The sequence below is a fragment of the Trachurus japonicus genome, chromosome 22 (assembly GCF_045865225.1).
Source record: "Trachurus japonicus isolate A0001 chromosome 22, Traja_1.0".
Classification (NCBI taxonomy): Eukaryota; Metazoa; Chordata; class Actinopteri; order Carangiformes; family Carangidae; genus Trachurus; species Trachurus japonicus.
Window position 1 is genome coordinate 10,862,019 of NC_140928.1, and position 12,781 is coordinate 10,874,799.

General features: G+C 38.8%; 2 protein-coding genes across 2 annotated transcripts; one reads left to right on the forward strand and one right to left on the reverse strand.

Moving 5' to 3' along the window:
• Positions 1-1,382: 1,382 nt before the first annotated feature.
• On the forward strand, positions 1,383-5,442 carry plek2 (pleckstrin 2). The gene is made up of 9 exons (XM_085766919.1): positions 1,383-1,518; positions 1,735-1,899; positions 2,639-2,823; positions 2,928-3,019; positions 3,698-3,885; positions 4,008-4,109; positions 4,233-4,316; positions 4,697-4,775; positions 4,986-5,442. The coding sequence occupies exons 1-9, from the start codon at positions 1,465-1,467 to the stop codon at positions 5,111-5,113; spliced, it is 1,077 nt and encodes a 358-aa protein (XP_085623045.1). The 5' UTR covers positions 1,383-1,464; the 3' UTR covers positions 5,114-5,442.
• Positions 5,443-6,136: 694 nt separating this feature from the next.
• LOC146963546 (galectin-related protein B) lies at positions 6,137-11,533 on the reverse strand. Its single transcript, XM_085767777.1, has 4 exons — positions 11,353-11,533; positions 10,933-11,018; positions 9,294-9,474; positions 6,137-7,053 (listed from the first exon to the last, which is right to left on the reverse strand). Exons 1-4 carry the CDS (start codon positions 11,377-11,379, stop codon positions 6,910-6,912), a joined length of 438 nt encoding a protein of 145 aa, XP_085623903.1. The 5' UTR covers positions 11,380-11,533; the 3' UTR covers positions 6,137-6,909.
• Positions 11,534-12,781: the final 1,248 nt, after the last annotated feature.

Below are 12,781 nucleotides of genomic sequence, written 5' to 3' on the forward strand. Positions count from 1 at the left end.
GATTCATACTTCCCTCATTCTGAAAGCTCTTCCTCCTCTTCCAACTCCATATACTTATTAAGACTTGTTGTTGACAACCTGCTGGATAAAAGTCAAAAGTCCCTGAAGAGAAATAAGCCAGTGAGACATCTTTTAAATAATCCTGCTGCAGAAGAATGTGCAACAAGACCAGACTGTCACCGGAGCTTTAGGACTGACACTGATTTTGATGCTAAGAAATCAGACCATAGTTATATACCTTTCTCTTTTTAGCACAAATATGATTTTTACAGCGTGCTGAGTGGAAGATACTAATATGTGATATTTCTATGTGCTAATATTCTATAATGCTAATATTGACAATAGTACCAGGACCAGTTATGAGTCATGGCCTGGAGGAACGCAAAGATTATTTAGCATTAGTGTTTTCACATGTCACTCCTTTAGATTTTTCAAGAAATTTACAATCCTCTCTTTGATAACAGTTCATATTTTCAGACACTTGGACAACAGACATTTGTATTTATCATAGTGAGGAAAGGACAAGAGTTACTAATAACAAGTGACACAGTGAGACATGACAGTGTGACGAGTCAATGTTCCTGAATATGAAAAAGCCAAATGGAATCCAGCCATTGTTCATTTATTAATTACATGAAAACATGCCAATACACAGGTGCAGGTATCATAATAACCATCTCAGTTTTCATCATATGAGGTAAGTGTGAGTTTCAAATGCAAGCAGAATTAAGTGAAGTGTTGGTAGTTTTCACTGTGCTCTGAAACAGAAAGAAAGATGAGCTGATGGAGAAAGAAAAACTTTCCCGTCTTCCTCGTTCTTTCTTTCTTTGGTGAGAACCAGGATCTTGGAAAAGGAGACGGAGCCAAGAAAGAAAGAAAAAAAAAACCCTCTGTGGGACCTTGTGTGGCTGCAGTAGCAACAATCCTCTTTCATGCACACAATCATTTAGCAGTTGATCTGTGCACTTTGCAGGAATCACCATTTGAAGGACACAGCTATGTGTTTCCTGCTGGGAGAAGAGGATTGTGATTCGGCCACCAGCTGCTGGTTTCTCATCAAAATGGGATAATACAAAAAAAAAAAAAAAAAAAACATCCCTTGTGTGCCTGGAGTTTGTTCAGCTTCATCTCCAGGATGCAGAATTAAGTTGTTATGGAGCGAAGACATTCCAGGAACCAGGAGTCTTTACCATAAACATCCTCACGTACTCTGGAGGAGTCGGTGCGCCCTCCTGTGGTAATAAGTGGAAATCACAGTGTTGGATCTGGTCCACATGGTGTTGAGCTGTGGTGGGGCGTGTTTGTGTGGGTGTGGGTGTGGGTGTGGGTGTGGGTGTGGGTGTGTGTACAGGGTGACGAATTTAGTGAGAAATAATAATAATAAAATGAAACCCCTCCCCTCAACCTACAAAACCTGAGCAGGCAGGAACAGGCTGAGATCATTCGCTTCAAACACTGAACAGTATGAGCACAGACAAGAAAAACACGGCTCTGAGAGAAGGATTCCTGGTGAAGAGGGTGAGACATTTTTGTGAAATACATTAATATTCATAACCTGTGAAATGTGTATTTCATTTAGTCAGTGTGGCAGGTAATAATGGAGGTAGTAGAGGCTAATCTCTGCCAGACTTTTATTTGTTTCAGAGAATGTCTTTTACCGTCTTCTTTGCTGACCTAAAATCCAAGGAGGTGGTGGTTTATTTTTTACAACTGTTCTCTCTTATCTGACTCCAGGGTCATCTCGTACACAACTGGAAGGCTCGCTGGTTTGTGCTGATGCCAGACAAGCTGATGTATTACAAATACGACGGAGGGAAAAGGGATTCAAGTCAGCGAGGGAAGATCCTGCTGAAGGACTGTGTGCTAACTTGTCCTTTTCTGGAGTGTGAAAATCGACCGGTGAGTTCAAAAAGGCCTCAGAAAAGAGATACTGAAAAAAATAAGTTAGTTAGTTTGTCTTTATTGTCTCCCTTGGGAGAATTCGTCCTGGACAGACCACATAATAATAATAATCATCATTTAATCAGATTAAAGACTGTTAAGATATGAACAATATAAATCTAATCAGTTATAGTGTAATATCCCATTCTCCTTGTAAACACTGTGGATTTGGTTTCAGCTCTTTGCTGTTCACATACCAGATCGTAACACATGTTATCTCATGGCACTTTTCAAGTTAAGTCAAGACTTTACTTTACCATAGAGAGAAGCAGAGGCAATATAAGGTAGTGAACTTTAATGTAAAAGCAGAGAAATAACATTTTTCACATCACTTCCTCATCAGATAACAAGTTATGTAATAAACCCTCACAATTGGATTTGAATCAAATTCTTCTGACTGATCCATGCTTGCAGAAGTGCATGTGTAGACTTGAAGGTAACTTTATGTATTTTGTTGTCAGGTGAACCTGCAGCAGATGCTGCATTTAGTGTTTTCCTCTGTAATATTTTTTAATTGGTAGAAGCCAGAATGAAGGAGCGGCCTCGTCCTTTCATGTTTGATGAGACAAAAACATTGCCTCAGGTTGATATTTTTTGACAGAACCTGTTTCTCATCATTAACTAACAAAAAAGATTTTTAAATGTCCTCTGGCACCAAAAAACAAAATCTCAATTTGTCTTGTCCTGCAATTCTTAGCTAGTGTTCAAGCTTCAGACGGTGAGCGGAGTGGATCACTTTCTGGAGGCTTGTTCCAGAGAGAAGCGAGACGAATGGGCCGCCGACATCACGGCTGCAGTGGACAAGCTGAGGACAGATGATGGTGAGGAGACGGAGAACCAAGATGAATCTGATGATTCCCAGTGTCACAACATCGACCTCAGGTAAACAGAAGCATCTCCCACAGCCACACGTTAAACCTTGTGGTGTTTTCACTGCCTCGCCCTGTTTGTTTATCCTGTTTCTTGTTCCTCTCTCTCTCTTAAAGCAAAGTGTTGGACTCCATGTACGACGTCCACAGTGGGATCAGGATGAGCACTCACGTGGAGCAGGGCAGCACCTACAGCAACTGTTTCTCAGGTGAAACATCAACTCTTTCTTTCCAAGTCAACTGTCATTTCCAACCTTTAGGTTATCATCTTGGTAACTGTCAGTTTAACTTTTGAGACCAGGCATCTTATCTGTTGCATCTTTTGCAATGATTATTGTTTGAATTACATTTTAACTGTTTGACTCCCTGACAAAGGTTAACATGACCAAGCCATATAAAGGATTTTTAACTGTTCACAGAGAGTGCCTTGGATATTTCTTCTTTTTCCACATTTTAATATAATTGCAATTTCATGTTATATGAGATTATTTCTACATGGTCTTTTTGACATGGAGACAGTTCATTATAAATGAGGCAAATAAATGCTTTTTGATTAACAAATTCAGTCATATACTTTGCTCTGTGTCTGCCTGTGAAAATACATTTATACTACAAAACATGTTAATTCCCACTGTATTATGTCAGTGCATTGTAAACAACATGTCGATGTATATCCAAATGTGCAGTAAATACATATATTTTTCTGTCCATGCACATATATTCTGTAGTGTTTCTATTCAAATGTCCAAACTGAAGCACATCTGCCCACTGGATTCATTTATGTAATGTTTATGTCTGTGTATATGTATGTATGTATATGTATATGTGCATGTTAGGATACAGTGTGTCTGTGCATAAAGCTGTAAACATGTGATGTCTCTGTCCAGGCTCTGCTGTGGTGGACTGGCTGGTGTTCATGCAGCTCGCTCTGACCCGTGTGGAGGCTGTGACGCTGGCCTCGGCCCTGCTGGAGGAAGCTTTCCTGAGGACGGTCGGCCTGAAGAGCTTGGAGGGCGTCCGCACGGCCGGGCTCAGTGAGCAGTTCATGGACGACTCCACTGCGCTGTACAGCTTCGTGAGTGGCGCTGAGTTTGAGTGTGTTGACCCCTGACATCTTGGTTAATACCATGTTGATGTGTCAGTCTGAGTTGGCAGGTGAATGTTCTGTCTGGTTTACAACATTATGTTTGATCACAGGCTGAAAATTTAAAGAAGAGAGGCAGCGTGAAGGCAGAGACGTCCCTGTCTGCAGTGGAGCTGAGTGGAAAAGTGATAAAGAGAGGATTTCTGCTAAAACAAGTAAACACACTGAATCTCTAAACGATGGTTGACAAATAGATCAGTTATAAAAACAACTTTTTTGTTGCTATGTAAGAGCAAAGCATGTTTGAAACTAACTTCTGGATCCATCTTGACATGTAGGGACACATGAGGAAGAACTGGAAAGTGCGACTGTTTGTGCTGCGTTCAGAGCCTGCATTCCTTCACTACTACGATCCCACTAAGGTGAGTGTACAACAGGCCAGTACCAGGCAATAAACTACATTGAAAATCACTTTTTTAAAGATAAGTTTTTGGGATACATTTAACCCAAAAGAAATTTCTGATAGCAAATGTACAGTGGCCCTGAGAGAGCAATGCACTTTTGTTTTTGCAGCTCATGTGTTGTCATATTGATGAAGTTGCATGTTTGTGTCTTTGCATGTGTTTTCTGAAGTTGCAGAGTGTTTGGGCTCTCAGGGCAACAATACTGACATATAAACAAGTTAAAGATGATGCATTCATCACCTAAATAACCTATGCCCCAGGCTGGCTATGTCATCATTACACATAATTCCCATAATGCTCAGTAAATCTTAGTCACTCTGATCCGCTTCCTGTGTCAGGATGACCTCAGCCCCGCGGGCGGCTTCTCTCTGCGGAGCTGTCTGGTGTCTTCTCTCGACGATAATGGAGTTCCCTCAGGTGAGTCACCATCTCAGACACAGTGACCTCAGACACGTCTTGATTTCTAAACATAGTGTTGAAACACGTGGTTGATAGACATTGTGATTGTGACTCATTTATGACAACAACTGAACCACTCCTGTTATTTCTATTGATATGTTGATCCATGTTAGCCAAGTTTTAGAAATACTCACCTTAGTTCATCTTGACTTTATTGACCCCATACAGGTGTGAAAGGAAACATTCAAGGAAACCTGTTTAAAATCATCACTCAGTCGGACACGCATTACTTCATCCAAGCTCCGACACATCAGGAGAAGATGGACTGGATAGACGCCATCAGAGAGCAGACGTAAAGCAGCAGCTTTCTGTTCAAACTCAGACTGAAACACATCAAACAGATCATTTAACCTGTAATGAAGAAGATTGAATTTACACATTCAATGAATGTACTGTAGCAACAAACTAGACAATCAATTCAAGTATATGAGTGGTTACATAACATTTCTATTTATCTACTGCTCGATAAGGGAAATTAGAACTGTTTATTTCTGTTTTGTCAAGTTTATACAAGGACAGTTTATCAGCTTATAAAAGCCCAATGACTGTATTTCTCTTGCAATTATTTAGTTTTGTGTTTTACAGATATAGATTATCTTATTAAACAGAACTGTCTTGATTTTCCTCTCCCAGAGTATTTTTTATACAATCCCCCACACCAGTTGTGTAAAGTGAAGTTACTCTAGTACTGCGCTTATGTGCAGTTTTGAGGTATTTGTTAGTAACTGGTTACTTACTGAGATTTGGATTCAGATTTTAAACAATATGCAATAAGATTATAAAACACAGCACAATGTTAAATGTTACAGAAAAGCAATGTCAAATCAGTGAACTTCAAAAACAGTTTTATTTAAGTAAAGGTTGCAGAAACATGTAAGTAAAATTGCTAGTATTTCAAAAAACAAAAAAATTATTTTAATATTTGTGCAGGAGAACTTAGTTTTTTCTTCTATACGAACCCAGCAAATTATCTCACAGGGAGTGTTTTTGTTTGGTTTTATGGGATACTCTTGCCTGTAAGTAAATGTTCTGATTGCATGAGGAAGTGCAAGTAGAGACAAGAAAAGCCTCGGGACGTAGTTGTCACAGTCTTCAAGGTTTTAGTACCGGCTGGATCCTGGAGGCGCTCCCTGCACTGACAGACAGACACTCCCACACAGCAAGCTGAGTCGAGCCTTTATCTGAGTGACTCAGGCTGAGCTGCCGGTGCTGCAGATCTTTATTCCACTGATATTAAACGTGATGTAACACTGTGCGGTCTGGAGGAAGTCTTGTGCAGAAGTTACAAGAACACAATGTGAAAAAACAACGAGGAAAAGTAACAACAAAACTGATTTATTGCAGTGAAGTAACGCCTTTATGTAACATTCACATAAAAAGTGCTAGTGGTAAATGAAAAAGTACAGAAACAAGTGGGCGTTAGTTAGATAACAGAAAGCGTGATTTAATAACCTAATCCGTCCAGCTTTGTGTGTAACCTGGAGGAAAGAAACATACTGAGTGTGTCACTGACATGCACTAATGTAGGCTACTCAAATCGTTTTACATTGTTACACCTGTTACAGTACTTAGTCGGCCACACAATGACAATCAGCTGATTTCAGAAACATTCATCTTCATGCAGGCGCTCGTAAACGTAAGTGCTTTCAAAGTTTAACTCCAGAGAAATGAAAGACAAACCATCTGAAACCTGGTTTCAGAGCACAAAGACTGATGCAGCACTCCTTTTTTTTTGTTTTTTTGGTGACACATCGTGTTTGTACAAATGTTCATCAAGGGAAAATATTGTAGCTTAGATCACATTGTTTAAAACTCAATTCACTTCAGTTCAAATCACATTCCTCGGTGGATTTAAGACATTGATGACTGTTACATTCAGTCAGTATCTTCAAGTACCCAAACAGGTAATCTAGTGAAGGCACTTTGACTTAACACGTGATTACGAGGCAGGTAACACTTTGTTTGGATCTGGAGACACAGCATCTCCATCATGGGTCAATTTAGTCACTCAAGAAGTAGCTCTATTCTAACCAAATGTATCGTCTATACCGTCCCAGGATATATATCCTCGTCTGGGGGCGAGATGCTGGTGTTAGGCCACCTTGGTGAGCTGTACATCTCCAAAGACTCGTAAGGAGGTGAGGGAGGCGAGCTTAGGGATTCGGTGGGTGAAGCCGCACAGAGGCTGTCCATCCACCAAGATACGAAACTGCTGGTGCTCACAAACTATCTCCATCTAAGAGTAGAGAATAATACAGAAGAGCAGGGGTTAGTTTTAGATTCTACACTTAATGCAAACAAAAATATATATGTACAATCGATCTGACTCCATACAATCACAGTAAAGTTTTAGGTTTGTCTTTTTTAAATGTATTTTGTTATTGTTGCTTATTTCAATTCAATTCAATTCAACTTTATTTAAAAAGCGCATTTCGTGCACAAGGCAGACTCAATGTGCTTCACAACAGTCAGGTATACGGTTACAGTAAAAACGTTCATAAAAAATCAATTAGAAATCAATCGGAGAGTGCAAGTGCAATTATGCGCACACACAGCTCAACAGAACGCTGTCGAAAAAAGAAAGGTTTTTAATCTGTTTTTAAAAAGGGCTACTGATGTGGCATGTCTAACTGTATCAGGCAAGGTGTTAGGTGCTATTTGGGTTTTTAAGAAGTATTTTATCACAAATGCCACCTGCCTCCTCAACTCAACCAAGTAGTAAATGCACATGACATGAACTGCTCCACTGCACTTAGAGAACTTATTCTACTAGCCATAATAATAAGAAAGTATTACAATCAACAAAATGCTCAAAGTGGCTATACGTGTATCCTCATTGTGTTTTATTCCCTTTTGTGCCTTATTGGATTTCATATTTTTAATATACACATCTGTCTGCATGTACGGTGAGCCAAAGACAACATTTTTTTTTTGTAGGCTATTTGTCTTTGGAGTATGTAGGCTGCCAAAACACATTTTAGGCTATTATAAGCATTACAGAACAATGTTTTTATGACACGCCTATATTTTTATGTCATCCACACACTTGAACATGCAGTAACACATTACGTATTCCTGCTGAGGGTTTTGTCAAGACAGGAATGTTCCAGGAAAGTTAGTGATGCAACAGCAAAGGCCGAGAAGAGGAGGACAGCCAACTAGCAAAGATGAATTTATTCCCCAGAAATATGATATGTTCTGATGGTTTCAACAAATGCATTCAGAAGATTTCTTATGCACAGAATCTTGAATGTGAATATGGTTTTGTTTATAAGAAAACTTCACTATCAGTACCACTTTATAATAACTATACACTATTAAGAATTAGTTAAGCATGATCAAATCTACTTAAAGCAGAAGTAAGTGATATATTTGTGTTAATATAAGTCTTAAATAGTTATATCTTCCGACAGCAATCACTTACATAGAGTGTTTGGTCTGAAACACGGGTCTGTCAGTCACTCTGCTCTGCTCTGAGCCGAGGAGAAAACATTTATCGTATCCTACAGTTTTTATCCAATGAGGAGAGAGAACGGCATGCAGGGCTGTGTGTGCAGCCAAGGAACGCCGTGAATGTGGCGACGTAGGGACGAGGACTGTTATGGTGCGTTCAAGGAAACTCGTATTTTTCCAACCTGTGAAGTCGTACCAGTTCGATCTGGTACGAGTTCACCGGTCGGAAGTTACGAGTGGCCGTTATAGTGACTTTCACCGGTAAAACAGGTCGGAAAAACACGAGTGGGTTGCCTGAAACGCTACAAAGTCGTAAGTTGTGACTTGAAGCTGTAATTTACGATTTCAAAAGCCTGCCTGGAACGCAGCATTAGCGAAAACGACCGGACCACTTACTTCTGCTTTAATTCATCATTCATAGAGCACGTTCACAGAGTGTTTTTGTCAGACAGTTATAAAAGTTTACTTCTGGTTTAATAAACTAATTTATTTTATTCCTAATAAATCAATAAATCAACATCTATAAATGAAGTATTATGTCAATTACAAACCAGTTATTTAGGAGATGTCAGTGTCCTAATGGTTAATGAATGTGTTCTTTCTTTTGTTTATTGTCTTTCTTTCTTTCTTTCTTTCTTTCTTTCTTTCTTTCTTTCTTTCTTTCTTTCTTTCTTTCTTTCTTTCTTTCTTAAACTGGATTATCAGTCTGTCTATTACATGGTAATAATGACATAAATAGATAATCATTAGCTATATCCTCTTGAGCTTTAGAGAGACAATAACAAACACTATATTATTCCCGTGGCAACCAAACATGCAGAGTGCGACTGTCACTCCCAAATCACACACATTACAATCCCACAGATTCACTGACTGAAACACAAGGAAGGACATTTTTAGCATTAGTGTGATTGAAATGTCACTAATGTGAGAGTGTAAATTATTAAACTGTTCCTCTGTGGCAAAAGTCTAAGTACAAAAACCAGTGAGGTTTTTTTTAAAAATCTTTATAAAAAATAGTACCTTGAAGGATTCTCCAGGTGCAAAAGGAAAGAAGGACATGGTCTTTTCTGCTGGACCCCACTTTCCAGCCAGGCGGGCGTTACGGTGAACGGCCTTATCCATGAAGCTGACCTTTAGCTGGAGACCAACATCGGCCTCTGTGTCTTCCTCCTGAGGCTTCGTGGACACCAGGACCTCAATGCTGAGAAAACACACACAGAGACGTCAGGGACAGACACAGAATACAAAGTGGGAAGACTGACATTTCTTTCTTTCTTTCTTTCTTTCTTTCTTTCTTTCTTTCTTTCTTTCTTTCTTTCTTTCTTTCTTTCTTTCTTTCTTTCTTTCTTTCTTTCTTTGTCTCTGTGATAAACTGGGTCTGTCTAGATAACATGGAGAACAGTGACATCTTCTGTTGTAATGAGGCATTTATTGAAGAATAATGATCTAATGATCTTAATCAGTGCCTGAGTTTTCACACTCTACTCACACTGATCCCATCTAATGTCATTTTCAGTGACGCAACAAAGTAGGCTACATTTACTAATGCATCGGACTTGGCTTTTATAAATTTGAAGTACCTGCACTTAAAAAGAAGAAAAAAAGTATTTCCATTGTATTTTGGTTTACATTTATACTCATACTACAATTTAAGTTACATTCCTAATTTCAAAGAAAATAATATATATTTTTTGCCACCACCACGTTTATTTATAGCTATCAGTGCAGATCAAGATTACAGACAAAACACAAGAAAGATTAGCATCTTTAATCAAGCTTCAATAACAATAATCGAATATTGGTGAAATATGTTATGATACAATTAACTGTGATATTAGGCCTATATGTATGTTAGGGTTAACTTGTACTAGAATATTTTGTTACAATATGGTATTAGTACTTTTACATAATAATAATAATAGAAATAGACAATAGTATACAGTAGGCTATAGCCTTTTTTCTTCATGCTGTATCTTTGGTCCTGAATATATGCATGCAACATTATAAACAACATATTTGTTACATTTTGCAGGGATTTTTGTAAATTTTGTAAAGATAACATAGAAAATGTTTTTGGCTGCACAATTTTTGGTGACATTAACAGCTGGATTAGCCAGCACAGTGAACTAGACAGAGAAAAACACACTGTCCTGTTACAGTCAGTGTGGCCCTTAGAGAGCGTTTGTCCTTAAAAACCCTCCTGATGTTTCTGCAGCCAAAAATAAGTTTCATGACATAAAAAAGAAGTTTATTTTTGCACCCTGTGTTTTTTCGTGTAGCCTAATTGTGATGTTTTACTGGACATAATTGATGACTGGCTGAATAAACAGCCCCGATGATATTATCAACCGAAGAATTTCCACAGTGACTCCTTGGATTTCATGGGATTTGCAGCTCTCCCACGCGCATTCACGGACAAACCTATAATTAGGAAACGCACAAAGATATTTTCCCAAAACGGGGACTTGCAGCGTGGTTGGCATCTGCCCTCCAACACAGACAACAGCTGTATCTGCTTTACAAAATCTGCTTGATTGTGAGCCAGGGCATCTTTATCACGGACTGGCTGCCACGTCACATGCGCAACAGTAAACGTTAATAATGTATAAACCGCCCTTTATTGCAGACTGAAAACAGGTGTGTGTGTATGTGCACTAACCTTTTGGGTTTTTGGTTAATAATTCCCATAACAACCAGTTTCATTGAAGGCCGCAGCCCACCCTTTATCTCTCCGATATACTCCCCCTGTGAAACAATAGAGATTAACGAGGGTTAGACGCGTTGTTAGACGGGATGAGGCCTATATAGCTACACAGCATAAGACAGTTCATCAGCCGAGGATGTAAGTGCCGGTGCTTCATCATGCAGGCTGCGGTGCGCTGCAACTATGGCACCGATGGGAACAATAGCTTTATTGATTCGCATCCTAAAACAATCAGTGACTCAGCTGCACAAACTCTGCTTCTGGATGTTTTCTTTTTCTTTCTCTCCGTGCTTAACGATTAAACAATTTTAAATGCAATATAAAAATCAATGCATGCGGTGGGTAAGCAAATAAAAGGAAAATGCAGATACATACATTTCCTTTCTTGTCCTTTTCTTCCATTCCACTCAGGGCGTGATGCAGTGTGGAGGTTTCGAGCTGTGATGCCAACTGAGGACCGATTGACTCTGCCTCCAGCTGGTAAAACCCCGCCTGTACTACGTTGTCATGGAGACAGGCTCCCAATTTGACAGTGATGATGGTGGGAAATGAGAGGGAGAAAGAAAGGAGGGGTGCATGCACATACAGCCCCGCACATGCACACTTAATAATTTGGATAAGGATCTTATTAGCTAATATAGATATGAAATAGCCCAAGTTTCCTGTGGTGGCCCAGTTCAAGGATCTGCAACCTAAAGCTAACCAATCACTTGCAAATAGGAGAAAAAACACAAGTAAAGTAAAGCAAAACATCTGCAGCAATTTAAGTATTTAGGAAAAATGCAGCGAACTGAGAAAACACAACCAAACTCAGAACTGCAAATAAAGTAAACAACCAAATCCAGAATTCGCTGCAGGGTGAACTTCAGATTTCTGGAAATCTGACTCATGGGATCTGAATGTTTTAATGAAACAGAAAAGAAAACAAAGCAAAACTTACATTTTAATTATTTCCCAATGTAGATAGAGTAGCCTAATAGATGAGTCACAATGGCAACATACAAGCGCGTTCCAGCTATGCAAATGTGTCCCTGGAGACATTTCCCTAGAAGTCCGGTCCCTTGTAGTTATCTCTATATATGGTTGTGTTTTCCACATTGTTATGTGTTTGTCTGTATTTGGTTGTATTTCTCTATTTGGTTATGTTGTATTACTTCAGTTCATTCAAAACTGAATATCCTCTTTTAATACTTAAATAGAAATACAAAAAGTAAATTAATCTTATTCTGTGTTTTAAATTGGAATATTTTTGTTGATTAGACACATTTTTTTTATATAGGCCTAATTTTTCATTTCCGCATTCATGTTACAAATAAAAACCTCAATTTGAATAGCTTTTCCGCATGATTATCATGCAATTGACAGGCATTGTTGATATTGGCATTGGTATCAGTTAACAAGGTTGGCAGTGGCACAGCGCCTATACTCACTGTACCTGTAGCCTACATGTTTGATATATGAACATGTGTATTATTTGAATAGCTTAGTAGTGCATGCACAATGTGTTTATACTGTACATGGCACTAGCCCCAGTTTAATATAAAACACAATTCAATTTTATACAATATAGAAATGGTCCCTGCTCCATCTCTCCATCAGTTTGGGGGTTCCTGGCCTGAAAAATGTTGAAGAACCCTATAAAGACTTGATTCACCACTCACCTATAGCTATTTGATTTTTTGATGGTGCAGTACTGCTTTTTTGTGAACATTGTGTTTATGGGACTTTTTCATATTACAGACAAGTATTTGAGTAACGCATTTTATCTTCCAACCCAATCCCTCCATTTCCCATTACTTGTATA

What these genes read in the sequence shown, in the direction of transcription:
- plek2 (XM_085766919.1), top strand. Translation starts at nt 1,465, where the DNA reads ATGAGCACAGACAAGAAAAACACGGCTCTGAGAGAAGGATTCCTGGTG. An exon ending in AAGGATTCCTGGTGAAGAGG is followed by an intron (nt 1,519 to 1,734) that starts GTGAGACATTTT and finishes ATCTGACTCCAG; the next exon opens with GGTCATCTCGTACACAACTG. An exon ending in TGTCACAACATCGACCTCAG is followed by an intron (nt 2,824 to 2,927) that starts GTAAACAGAAGC and finishes TCTCTCTTAAAG; the next exon opens with CAAAGTGTTGGACTCCATGT.
- LOC146963546 (XM_085767777.1), bottom strand. Translation starts at nt 11,379, where the DNA reads ATGGAAGAAAAGGACAAGAAAGGAAAT. An exon ending in AAAAGGACAAGAAAGGAAAT is followed by an intron (nt 11,019 to 11,352) that starts GTATGTATCTGC and finishes ATTGTTTCACAG; the next exon opens with GGGGAGTATATCGGAGAGAT. An exon ending in ATTAACCAAAAACCCAAAAG is followed by an intron (nt 9,475 to 10,932) that starts GTTAGTGCACAT and finishes GTGTTTTCTCAG; the next exon opens with CATTGAGGTCCTGGTGTCCA.